Source organism: Oryza sativa, chromosome 12 (assembly GCF_034140825.1).
Source record: "Oryza sativa Japonica Group chromosome 12, ASM3414082v1".
In the NCBI taxonomy this organism is placed as follows: Eukaryota; Viridiplantae; Streptophyta; class Magnoliopsida; order Poales; family Poaceae; genus Oryza; species Oryza sativa.
The window spans coordinates 26,900,992-26,915,561 of NC_089046.1; the positions used below are offsets into that span (position 1 = coordinate 26,900,992).

General features: G+C 36.6%; 1 protein-coding gene across 1 annotated transcript; it reads right to left on the reverse strand.

Moving 5' to 3' along the window:
* Positions 1 to 9,960: 9,960 nt before the first annotated feature.
* LOC4352802 (uncharacterized) lies at positions 9,961 to 11,539 on the reverse strand. The gene has a single exon (XM_015764569.3). The coding sequence runs from the start codon at positions 11,303 to 11,305 to the stop codon at positions 10,502 to 10,504; it is 804 nt and encodes a 267-aa protein (XP_015620055.1). The 5' UTR covers positions 11,306 to 11,539; the 3' UTR covers positions 9,961 to 10,501.
* Between the last annotated feature and the right edge of the window lie 3,031 nt (positions 11,540 to 14,570).

Sequence of the window (14,570 nt, forward strand, 5' to 3'; positions counted from 1 at the left end):
CTCGGATCAGTGCATTCAAAAGAACATCTGCTTAATGGTGATCGTACTAGAAACTTTAGAGAACAAATTAAAACGAAGCCGGAGCCGGAGTTCAGTATAAACCAGTAAGGAAGAAACTAACATATTTTTGGACATGCTCTGGTAATTCCTCTGTTGCTGAACTGATCCAATATCCATGAAGCATTTGCTGCTGAATGCTGGCTTCAAGGAAAGGAATTATCAGATGAGCCTGATTACACTATTACAACAGTCTTTGCTTGCAAAGATCAGTGCTTTTAATCAGTAACCAATTCTTTTTTCATTAAAGAGGATATAGAGTACTTCCTCCATCCACGAATATAAGGAATTATAGGTTATTTACTAGAAATTAAGGTTGAGGAATGGTCAGGAATAATATGCGAAGAAATTTGAATTGGAGGTGATTTATGGGACTAGTAATATCTCAAGATCCTTTATAATTGTGGATAAATACAGGGCTAAAATCTTGTATATTTATGGACCGAGGGAGTATGTATATATCAAAGTGTTGATATGAAGACATGAAGTAACCGAGGGTAAAGGAAATCTGAAATCATCAGTCCATCTATCAGAGTCTAATATAAAGCATCAGTCCCTGTCTTCAGGTCATCAGAACTTCAAATCATTACAAATGACGGGGTCAGATAACAAAGATGATCAAGATAACAAGAGTCAAGAGTTTAACATGGAAAATCATTGCCTGAAAAACCATGTATGCACAACTAACAATGACCACCGTAACTATGCGAAAGATTAACAATTGCTGATGATTTCCAATATTTCACCATTTCACTTTGTGTACATGGTACACCCAAAAAAAAAGAAGTAAAATACTAAACCAACACCAGCCTGTTGCTGTGAGCAGTAATCCATGAAGAATGTTTTGAGATGGAAATAAAGAATTGATACTCCATCCATTCCAAAATACAGGGCACAACTACTTTTTAAAAGTATTTCATAATATAAAGCATGCATGCATGGCAATTAATTAACATATCTTCTCTCCTAAATTACTATTTTTTAAATCATACACTCATAATATGTTTAATTTTATTGGGTGCATGTATTGTATTAGTTAGATTGATTCAAATAAAGAGGTGATAATAATTATTTCTTGGTCTTTGGATTAAGGGTGGTTGTGTCTTATATTTTGGAATGGAAGAGGTATATATTATGATCTTGCTGCAGTGTGTAATATGTCGTGCCCTTTTAGGCTTTAATTTTGGGATGTAGTAGCTAGTTAGAGCTGATGATGTGTTGATGCTAAGCCTGACCTACCCTAATAATAAATCAAGCCAAAAACATTCTGTTCCCCTCCTTGTCGGAGAGAAAGAGAGAGTGCTGTCCTGCTAGCTATAGCAAACTGGATGCTTCTAGAGCCTGGGTCGCCAGACGGCGGCGGGCCGGCCGGGCGGCCGCCGCCGGCGAGAGACGACGCCGACATGCCGTCGCTTTCTTCTAGCTGCTATCAGAGCTTTCAGAGAGGGTTCCACACATATTCTCTAGCTCCTCCAGCTTGTTTATATATACCAAACGTCCAGAAATGTTTGAGAGCCCAAACAAACGATTTAATTACTGTCTGAATTCTATTTCAGTTTTTTCTGGTTACATGGAGTTTTAATGGATCTACCGTCGACGGACGGTGGATCCGGGTTACTTATTACTACTTCCGTTAATTTTACTTGACATTTCGAACATCGATATGTATTATTATTACTTTTTAATTAAACTATATGGTTATAATAATTGTTTTTGCATGTATACTTTTTAAATCATAATATTTTTGCATCTATTAATGGTTTAAGATTTCGATATTTGACTGTCTAGAAAGTCATCTATTTGAGAATAGAGACAATATGTATAAGAAGCTCATTCAGACCATTTATACCCTTTTTTTATTTACTATCATTTTTCGCAATCATTTTCCTTTTTATAAATAATACTCCCTCCGTTTTACAATGTAAGTTATTCTAGCATTTCTTATGTTTATATTGATGTTAATGAATCTAGATTAACATCAATATATAAATATGGAAAATGCTAGAATGACTTACATTATGAAACGGAGGAAGTAAGCAATAAAACATTTTTCTGAAATTTCACCTTTCAAGCTCTCGTTTATAAGTATATACGTATATGCAATTACTATGTACGATCAAGATTCAGACACCGGATCAATTACGTACTTTGCTACTTAATTTGTGCACCATGTACCTCACAGAGGGTTGAAGTTAGTAGTACTAGCTAGAGTCCAGCTCAAAGCCTTTTAATTTGTATTCACCTGTGAAAACTAAGTACTACGATGATTGGTAAACAAATGATGACTGAATCGATGACTGCATCAATTAACGAATTGATTATTTTTGTTTTGTCATTTCCAGACCCCTCCTTTTTCATCATTACCTTTTTATTCCTGTTCTGTCGGAGAGTGCCACGTGTCAGAAAAACATGCACACGTTTTTGCATTTCTTTTTTTTGCTCGCTTATTAATTAATTAGTGACAAAATCAGTAGCACAATCATTGAATGATAGACATAATGCATATTCTCTATGATTTGTTCATAAGTGCATGTTTTGTTCTGGAGGTAGGTATGGTTATTTGAAGATGTCTATAAGTTTAATTATCAAAGTATGGTGCCACGGATTAATATATGAAAATAGCATTGTTTTTATTTGGTTAATGTGTGAGCAAACTATATATATATATATATATATATATATATATATATATATATATATATATATATATATATATATATATATATATATATATATATATATATATATATATATATATATATATATATATATATATATATATATATATATATATATATATATATATATATATATATATATATATATATATATATATATATTCGTGTTTATAAAGTTTCATAATTGTGATTATATTTTGCTCTAGAGCAGTAGAGCTTGCATACTTTGAGTTGCTGAGGTCTCACTTGAAGCGATTTAAATCTCAAGTTAATTATGCATTGAAATAACAGGAGCTATAAAACAATTATTCATGAATCAGTGATAAGACTTCGTGCCCATGCATTCCATAGCTTTCAGCATAATTAATCTGTACTTGCACATGTACGTCAACTATATAATATTTCCGGACTTTTCTGGAGATTTAGAACATCATGTCGTTTGTTGTTCTTGACGGTTTCATCTATCTATCTCGTGTCTTTATTAGGGAATAATTTTCTAAATAGTATCATGGCATATAGTGAGTTTTTTTTTATTATGAATACTGCCAATCAATTTAAGCAGATGAAAATAACAGGGCCAATAACAGCAACACTGAACAACTGGCCATTGACTTGTGATTGGAGGAAAACAAGCCAACGTGATGGTCATGATGATGATAATTAAACATATACTTAAATTTTAAATACTTTATTAATTAGTGGCTGAATTGTTTCTTCCAATCACTGGTTATTTCCTCCGTCAAGTTGAACCATGGAAGGCACCAACGTTTTGTTTTAAAAAAAATATTTTGTCTTTTTTGCATCTGAAAAGGATGGCGTTGTCTATGGTGTACTTAAATCGACAAAAAATGCACTATTAATTTTACTACCTCATTTGCAATCTAGCGAGGCTTCGTATGGATTAAGCATATGCAATTTTTATGCATTCAAGCCTCCAAGGATATATATTCTACTTCAATTTAGTGCAACTAAGGTAAATTAAAGTTCAGAATGGAGTATATGAGCCCATGGATTTAGCAACTTAGGGCTCCTAGGAATTTTATAGGAATTGAACACTCCATTCCAAGAATTTTCAAAAGAATTGACTGTGTGAGAATCCCATAAAATCTAGGAGTATTCCTTTGTTGGAAAGGCCCAGTTACAGGGAACTGTAGATGTTACACTTGTCGTAAAATAAGACAAGTCATTTATATATGATTAATTAAGTATTAATTATTATAAACTTGTAAAATGAGTTTATTTGTTTTTCTAAAGGAACTTCTATATAAAAAGTGTTTTTTTATAAAACAGACCGTTTTAACACTTTAGGATACGTGCTAATGAAGAAAAACAAGGAAATTGCATGCAAATAAACGAGGAAACCAACGGAACCTACATTGTCAGTCCGTGAGCTGTTAATTCTCGCACTAGTGAGGTAACTAGAAGTTTAGTAGTAAAAGCAACACTATATATTCACTTTTAAAAGTCAAAAACGATGTTTCTTTCACTTATTGCCAGAGTACTATACTATGCTGGTTAGATGCATGGTAGGAGAATGCCCTCATTGGTAGGCAATGCCTTTTGATCTTTTCTTTATTGTATGACACACTAGTCCATTTGATGAACTCTAGAAATCCCAGTGGAGGAAGACAATTGTGCACATATGTTGTTTGAACAATAAATGTGTGTGTGTCTATATATATATATATATATATATATATATATATATACATATATATATATATATATATATATATATATATATATATATATATATATATATATATATACATATATATATATATATATATATATATATATATATACACATATGTATGTATGTATGTATGTATGTATGTATGTATGTATGTATGACACTCATATGGGGCACCATGGTGCCCGGGCACCATGGTATGAAATACACAAATTCGTCTAAATTTTTAAAAATTTTCAAATTGTGAGTATATACCTAGTTATAAGTATTTGATTCATACCTATACCTAGCAACAAAACAACTCAAATTTAACTTTATTTCACAATTCAATATTATATACCTAACTAATTATATGTTTGGATGTTATATACCTAGAATCAAATTCTAATAAAAACATGTTCAAATTCAGTTCAAACTAGTTTGAACTAATTAGTAAAGTAGTTAATGTTAATATCTAAACATTTAAAAAAAATTCATACTTATTTGAATTGTGTATATAATCAATTTGAATCATGTAGCCCTATATGTATAGAGTTGCAAGTGCAAGGCATGTTTGTCTCCATCAAGGGAGGCATGGCCAGGGCTCCCTGATTGAGCTTCATCTGTTAGAAAAAGTGTAGCAAACGCCGGCTGAAGTATGGTACCAACTCCTATCACCTCAGCACCTAGCTACACACAAGTCAAGTCACAAGGTGGATGCATATGGCCCCAGCTGCGGCGCAACACGTGTCGCCGCCCCAACCGTCGAGGCTAATCGGCTATATTAAGTTGAACCCTTAACCTTTGTTCATGGACGGATTCAGCTCGCTATACTTTGTTAGGCAAGTGTTTTCGCGAGGTAATACTGATCAAGTTGTGGTGTGATTAATGAGGTCTTTTAGTTAGGAGATATCTAGCTGAAAATTTTCAAACTTTTGACTTAATTTCAAAACTTCATGCTTTGATTCGTTCTAACAACTTTTTTGAAAAGAGTAGTTTTGAAATTATATCTTTGAATCAATCAGTCACTTAATTGCTTTAACCTCATACATATGCCAAGAAGAAAACGACTGGTTGAGAGGTACTTTCAAGTACAAAATACTACCTTATTAGAACGTGTTAGCTGCATACATTGTTTATGGCCCTGATTAATTCCTTGTTACTCATGCCATTTTATCTAGAGGGCAGCTAGCCCACGGGATACCGTGGAAAAGTAAAGTCACGGGACAATTTTTAAGTGTGATTAATTAGCGTACAACATGTTGTACCACAGGTACCAGGTATCAGGTACCGGGTACCACCGTACCAGGTATCATAAGTATCAGGTACCAGGTGTCACAGATATCAGGTGCAAGGTATCACAGGTACCAGGTGCCAGGTATCAGGTATCAGGTGTCACAGGTACCAGGTACCAGGTGTCACATGTATCAGGTACTAGGTATCACAGGTATCGGATACCAGCTGTCACAGGTACCAGGTACCATGCAACTGGTACCATACTGGTATCAGCTGGTATCAGCATAGCGACGGAAAAGTGAACACCAGTCAAAAAGAGAAAGAAAAATAAAATCTATGTTACATAATATCATTGTGTCAATTAATTTACATGACATACTAAATCTCAATGTGTCTCACTCAAGAAAAGAAACAAAGCAAGAAAAGGAGAAAACGAAAAAATTAAAAATGACCGTGGTATATAGAAGATGTAAGTCAAGTCTATAGAGGTGCATGCCCAAATTGATTCACATGGCCCAAGTGCCCAACCAGTGTATTTAGAGTCCTTGTGCTGCAGGAAGGACACATACGCGTGGATGTGTTGTGGAGTATAGACCTGCCACTTAGTAGGAAATCGTGCCGCATGCGTGTACAACTGTTTTGATGGAAATAACGTAGACCTTTTAAGTCATCCCGTTCCTACGAGATGCCGTTATCTAGATTTTCTGTTTTATCTATGTAAGCAACCAAATTTCATGACAGCTAGCTATGCCATGGTTGATTGTCAAAGGGGGTCACTTTTATTTCAGTGAGGTGAGCTGTAATTGGTATGCAAGTCTAACATATAGGATCCACAAGTTTATCAACGTGTCATGTTCTAGATTGTTTCGATCCCAAGTTAGAAATCTAGCATATATAACAAGGAAGGGGTAATTAATTCCTTATTTTTTGCCAAAAAATTCACACAATCCATTATTTACCATTCGTTATCTCATTGACATATATCTCGATCAAAGATTGATTAAAGTTTAAGCTGAATATGAGTAATAATTTATATAGGAGTATCCAGAAAGGAGCCAAGGAACCAATGAACCTGGTTTTTGATGCTAAAAAGTACAATTTACTTTCTGAGGATAAACTAGCTAGATAGAGTATGTGCTTTCTTTGATAGAATAAAGAAAAAGTATGGTGTTTGGTGGTGAGTAAAAGTATGTTCCAGTTAAAGTTTATTGTCCTTTCATCTTGGATTCAATCATGTACATCACAATCCAGTGTGCAATCAGGTCAAGGTAGAGATATTTCGTGTGGAAGAAAGTCAAAGCAGATTTGCTTCACACAAGTATGTGTTGTCTTGTTGCTTGTATGCATTATAGCAAAAGTTTCAACAAAAGGGTTCATATATGGCCTTTGTGCCTTATCTCCTTAGCAGCTAAAGGATGTGTTTGCACAGGATGAGGCAAACATTATTTAAATTCTGAGCTTTACATATGACCAGCCAGCTTGTTGGCCATCCTGATTTGGTTTGCCTAGCTTCCTAGTTGATCTTGTTATGCAAGTTGCATTGGTAGAAGTAACTACTCAAAATCCAATTTGGCCACATGCTTGTAATCTTTTTTTTGGTAATATATATCTTGTAAAAATTGGGCTTAACACAAATAAATACCTTTTTGGTGAATAAGAATAAAAACACTATCCGTTACTTGTGGGTTGGGAACCCATCTCCCCACACGGAAAACGAAGCAGTACATTAGCGTGTGATTAATTAAGTATTAGCTATTTTTTTTTAAAAAAATGGATTAAGTTGATTTTTTAAAGCAACTTTCGTATAGAAACTTTTTGCAAGAAGCACACCGTTTAACAGTTTGAAAAGCGTGCACACGAAAAACGAGAGAGAGGATGGGAACTGGAAGTTCCGAACATAGCCTAAGCTAGTTTGGTAAGGCCTAGAATGGACAATAAGATCCATACTAATTTCACTAGCTACAATTTTACAAGAATCAACATGAATTTTCATGTTGGCATCCTCTGGTTTCAAGCCAGGCCAACAATTCATATGCAGGATGAGGTAGGTAGGTCACCACTCATCAGTCACCACCAAGCATGAACTTGTCTTACACTCTCTAATCAAATTAAGGGAAGTTGGGAACTTAAACTTAAAGAATGCAGCCTTAGAGATCCAAATGTTTCCTACCGTTTAATCGTTTCCCTACTAGTGTATATGGAGGCTGAGGGATATAGAAATACCCTTACCGGACCCTTTCAGGAATTTTTGGGTGTGTGTATGCTGTACTTATATATGCGTCTTTTATGTAATCGAGAAAAATGATATATACTCCAATAGTTTCCAGTGCTATACCTCTCCAATAAGTTGGTTTTGCAAACATTTACAATATATGTAAGCAATGGTGGTGTATGATTTTCTTTAAGCTCGATTAGAGAAGTGCATACATATGTGTAATTCTAGTAACATTCATGCCACACGAATACACACGTGTATCATGACAGCTAAGAGTTGAGTAACCCCCTGTCAATGCTTCTCTTTTAGTTTATTACAGTTGGGTGATCATAGATGTTGGGATAAGTACAAAGACTTTGCAGTGATCAATCATAAGCCAACAAATGATAAAATAGAGCTTGATTAACCTTGATGTAGGTCAGCTAGCTAGCCTAGCAGAGATAATTAAGTAGCAAATTATTGTGTATATATATTGGCCTGCTCTTTTATTTTGTTTGCAAGAACAAGGATTTTCCTTGTATTGACACATGCCTCTGAATCACAAAAAAAATATTATATTTTTAAAATCATAGTGCAAAAATTATATTTTGAAGAAAGGGAACTATACTTAATCATCCTTGTAATTAACAGTGCAAAAGTTAATTAATTAACCACGTTCTTGCCGACAAATATCTAGGAGCCTTGATCCCCATCAGTTAACTGTTGCTCATAGTGTTTAGTCTTTAGCTGGTATCAGCTAATTTTGGGGTTCTCCTAGAAAGGTAATGGCTCTGCCCCCTCCCAGCTATTTGGAGTTGTGTGTAGCCGTCACAGGAGTCTTTCGTCTCTTCTTTATTTTAGTCTTCCCCCCCCTCTTTATTGGCATAAGTCGGTCTGACTGATTGCGTCGTGTAACAAACATTCTATTCTTCTAATATATTGATGTGTAATTTTTTTGCGCGTTCGAGAAAAAAAAACTGTTGCTCACAGTGTCATTTGCAAATGGACGCACTGTAAATGAGTTAGGTTGCCAGTCCGGATGGAACTTAATTACTTAATTACTAGCTAGTAGTCTTCCCTTCAGCTTGATAATACCTATTATTTTACACAGTAACATGATCTACAAAATGACAATAATTTTCTGTCATAATAAATATAAAAAATAAATAAGTATTTAATTTTATAAAATATTTTTAGGCTAATCTATACATATTGTTGTTAGTATCTTTAAACTAAATGCTCTAAAAGTTAATAATCATTAAAGTCCTAATAGTTTGATTTTAATTTTATCTAAAATGATAGGAATTATGGAACCGGAGGAAGAATTAGGCTGGAAACTTTACTACACAGTACATGACAGGACAGTGGTACTGTTACCTAAGTGAAGCTCGTGCTATGAACCTTGCTCCTCCCCTGCATCTGGATCCTCATGTCTAAGCCAGCTTAATCAATTCACTGATGCAAATTAACAGAGGTAGATTAATGAGATAATATATATACCTTCAAGGAGCGCATTGAAATTTCTTCGTACTTGTGCGTAAGATCACGAGGACAAGATCTTGTCGTCGTCATAACTCATAAGTACTGCAGATCGATCGAATAAGAAGCTGTACACTGTTCTGATGGCAAAATCGTTCGAGCAGTGCATCTTCAGTTAATAAGTTAATACAAAAAAAGATCAGTCTCTGAATTCTTGATTTGAGCTTTAATTTATGTTTCTCTAGAGGAAACCAGTTGTACGTGTGAATTTAGTTTTGTTTTACAAGACTCCACATGGATGATACACCCTCATTTTTCATGTCAAAAATCAGACTTGCGTTTTAGAAATACAGGGAGAAAAATGTTGCAACTCTGAATTTTTCGAGACATCTTATATGTTTATTTCGACATGTTTAACCTAACTATATTTGTTACAGTTTTCCTATGAGGTGGGTCCCACTCCCAAAACATTTCTACAGTGAAAAATCTTGGTGCCAGAAGTACAGTAGAGAGGACACTTGTATCATGGCAGCCATAATTAATTAAACAAGCCATATATACACTTCATCTCTCTTGCCATAGAGATCTCTGTTATTATTAGTTATTACTATATCCCCATGCATGCAAAATCTAATCCTCATCAGTAGTACAACAACTACTACTAGTGCTATAATATATTACTCCATCTCTTGGATTGTTCTGATCTGATCTCTTGATGATGTACACAAATACAAAATACAAATTATATGATCCCTCATGAGAATATAGCTCCTCTCATCTCACTCTCCTGCATCTATGGATGCAGAAGACTACCAAGAGGAACCAAGCAAGAAGAAGCTACTAGCTAACTACTTAGCTATAGCTACTGCTGGCTCTTTGAAACGTAGGAATTTTACAAAATTTTCACAGAAAATAGCTTGGTTTCTTAAAAACTCCTGCAAAATTCCTCCGATCTGAATAGGCCTAGAGGAATTTTGTGGGAGTTTTTAAAAAACCGACCTATTTTCTGTGACATGGAGCTTATGCCTAGCTAGCTAGCTCCATGTCCAAAAGCTCAACCTAATTAACAAACTCGCATCAACATCTACATGGACATGGACATGACATGGAGCTAGCTAGAGCCTTTGAGCTTTGAGCTTGAACTTGATCGATTTTGTACATGGCCATGGCGGATTCTTGCATATGTCAAGCAGCTGCAGCTTGTTCTTGTTCCTTCTCGAGCTGCAGCCTGATCTCCATGTTGAACCTGGCGATGAACTCCTCCACGCGCCGGTTCAGCTCCTCGTCGGAGAGCCGCGAGTACTCGCTGCTGCTCGTCGTTGTCATCTCCTCCTCCGGCTCCGGCGGCCGCTCCGTTGCAGTTCGCCGGAGCTTCTCCTCCCTCACGACAACGATGCTCTTCTCCTGCACCACCGGCGGCGTCATCATCAGCGCGTGGTGCGACGAGTGCGACCTGCTTCGACGACGGCGACGCGCCATCGTCGTCGTCCTCTCCGCCTCACTGCTCGCCGTCAGCCTTGTCGGCCTTGCTGCTGCCTGCACCACCTCGCCGCCGTAGTACGGCACCAACATCATCGTCGACTCCTCCTCCGCCGGCTCGCCGGCGACGACAACACCGTCATCGTCTTCTTGGCCACCTCTCGGCGGCGCCACCACCAATGCATGGCTGAGGCTGACATCGGTGACAACCATGGCTTGAAGCTCGCCGGAGCTTGAGGCGGGCCTAGCGGCGAAGAAGAGCATGCCGGAGTCGGCGGCGATGACGATGATGATGGAGTTGGACATGAGGAACCAGAAGGTGGTGTCCCGGAAGAGCGTCGCCGGCGGGATGCGGAGGAAGGAGACGTAGAGCACCGGCAGCGACATCACCAGAATGGAGATGGACACCTTCGCCGCCACCATCATCTGCTTGTTGTTGCCACTCTTCTTCTCTGCATCACCACCATCGCCACCAGCAGCTTCAGCTTGCATGTTCAGCAGAGGCAGCATCTATGATCTATCTAGCTATAGATTTCTGAAATTATTTCTGCTGGATTATCTTGGCTTCTTCTCTCTTCTTGATCTAGTTCTTGCTTTGGCTTTGGTGAATTGGGTTTTGTGATTTCTATGGAGTTGTGGTGTGAGATGTCCCTTTTATAGGAGGGATATGTGTGTGTGTGTGTGGTTGCATTGCATGCTACTAAATGCTAATTGTTGTGTAGGTGTAGGCTTGTGGTTGTACACAAATGTGAGAGAGGGAATGAATGATTGGTGTGTGTTGTGTGTGTGTTTGTGAGTGTCTAGAGAGTGCAAGTGAATGGAGGGAGTGTGGCATCACAAGTAGCTCTCCTCCTAATTAATACTAATGTTTTTTTAATGAATGGGTGAATAATTTAATAGTTAATAGTAATGTTGTGGCTGGATGGCAATGGCATGGTGGTTTTTGCATGCCTGAATGGAGAGGGCATGTAAAGCAAAGGGAGCTGCTGGATTTGGTGTTGAATTTAGCCATGTAATGCAGTGCAATTTGCAGAGGTGAGACCAGATTGGGTCTCTATAGTACAAGTTGGCCGGCAGGCCAGGACAAGCAATATGGCCTCTCTCTTTGGGATATATATGCATGAGAAAAACAACCATGCTTTTGGTTTGAAAAGTAAGTTAGGAGCATACTCCCTCCTCTCATATCCACACAACCTAACATCCATGAAAGGATTGATCATACTTTGGCCCTCAACCATATTAATCTCAAATATATATTTTTTGGTTGAACCATTATATTTATGTGTTAGTTTTGTTTCAAAATAAGACCTTTTTATATGTATTTTTCCTTAAATATAAGTATATAACATAGCGCAATCGAATTTTGCAACGTAACGTACATATCTTTCTCTATCATGTGATTTATTTTTACACTCAGGATATATATTATGGCAGGAAAACAGATTAAAGATTTTCTAGAAAGTAGATCATATTGGTCCGGCTTTTTAGAAAAAGCAAAAAGAAAAGACCATGATTAAATATTTAATAAGTACTCCTTTCGTCTATCCTATAATATAGTAATTTCTAGGTAGTGACATGAGTATTAAGGAGAAGAGAGTAAAAATACATGTTTGCCTCTCAGGGTCGGTGGGTGTGAGTCCAGGGCAGGGGTGATTTTTAGATAATGGAATGAAACATCCCGACCTTTACTCAAAGAGCTACATCCAATTATTACAGAACTCACACAAAAAGTTCACGATAGTAGAAACAAAGCTAAGCAAACACAAACCATCATGAAGCCAAGGATACTATGAATAGTTAGGGGTAAAAAAGTTGTTATATTTGGGATAAAATATTAATTCTAAAGGTCACTATATTTTTGTTTTGGGATAGAGAGACTAGAAACCATGATGGCCACCTCACATAATTCAGAGCAACTAACTAGCTAGCTATACCACCTATGGACAGTGAACACAGAGGGGTAACTCCAATACATCCAATCTGAATGAGATGGTTCAAAAGGCCATTAGCACACTCCTGGCAAATTAAAACTAGATTAAATTGGTTAGTAGCTAGCTAGTGCTTAACAACTCGTTTCTGAACATATATAGGAGTACATATCTGCAGTAACATGGTGATGGTTGAAATGACTTAGCCGCTGGACTCTTGTGAATGAATGATTGCAAAGCAGCTGGGTCCAATTCAAGAAGACACACAACCAAATCATTATAGCCGAAAGACTTGGCACAAATTCCATGCAAATATGCAGTTGATATCACATCAAATCGATCGCCCTTTGATTTGTTCTCTTGTGTGCCCTGGCTGCCTGATATGATGGAACGTACATACGCATCTGGTGATCATCATTCTAGAATGCTAGCTATCCATCGATGATCAATAATTGGGGAAAAGGGAGAAATATCAAGAACTACTAGTTATTAATGTGTTTCCTCCATGGCCACGTACATATGTGTGCCAATCGTGTCCTAGGTGCTACCAAACCCTATTCGATCTCTCATGCAACTCATGTCGATTACACAGTTTCGATCAAAGTTTGTCTGAATTGTGATCCATCCATACGCATCTGTATATAAGTATATAAGTTGGTTGGAAATTTTCGAACTTCAGTTTGTTTTTGCTTCTTCATCTCAACCAATTTCAGCATCGACTTAGGACTTAATTAATAATTAGGCGTAGTTTAGATTCAGAATTTTTTTTCAGAAATATTGCTGCAGAAACTGAATTCTATATCTGTATATAAGTTGGTTGAAGTTTTTGGAACATTGGTTTATATTTGTTTCTTCATGTCAATCAAGTTTTCAGCATCATATAGATCGACTTAATTAAGGACTTTTGGGTCATTGAGATTCAGAAATATTTTCTGAACATTGTTGCAGAAACTGAACTGTTCACTAATTTAGAACTGTATTTGGTGCTAAGCACAATTGTGGCATAAGAAAAGGGACTATGACAAAACATGTAGCTGATCAATTGGAATCAATGAACTAATTCATGTTCCATATATAGATGCAAAATGGCATATGCTTGCTGAACCAAAAGGACACATATTTTTTGTTGGAATGTCCAGGACATATTGGAACAAATTAAATTATGCAGATGTGAAGTAGCAGCTGCAGCTATCAAGCCCTTTGGTACTAAGATATATTACTAAGCTAGCTATGAGCTGATGAACCTGAGACCACATATGAGACTAGGACGTGTCCTGGTACGTACTGCAAGGGCCATATTAATTGATTGGTTTTTCGCTAATCATGGAGTACAGGTGGCACTAAGTTGGTACAGATATTTAGGTCAAATCCAACCCTTGCAATTAGCATGTATAGATAGATTCATGCATGCAATCAATCAATTGGTACTAAATTTCTTGGCTAGGGATCACTAAATTTGCAGGGTCCTACGTACGTGTATTATGTGACCAATTAACCAACCAACAGACAATACTACACAACGTCAAATAGGTACTGGTATAAAGGTGTTGGTTATTCGGAACAAACCTGCACCTATTATCAATTATAAGTACCGGTTATGCGTAAAAACCAACAACAATACTTTAGGGTAGCGGTTATTAATGAAAATCTGACACCTATAGTTAATCCGGTCACCATGAAACGCAGTAACACATCTAAGTCTTGTTCAGATTGATGCCATTTCAAATCATATTATTTTTTTTAGAGTTGTCAAATATGTGCATCCGTTTAGTTTCTTACCAAACTTCCAAACTTTGGTAATTACATAATAAATCTTGCCAAAATTTTGGCAATATTACCAAATTGCC

Coding starts and splice junctions, on each gene's coding strand:
- LOC4352802 (XM_015764569.3), bottom strand. CDS start 11,305: ATGCTGCCTCTGCTGAACATGCAAGCTGAAGCTGCTGGTGGCGATGGT.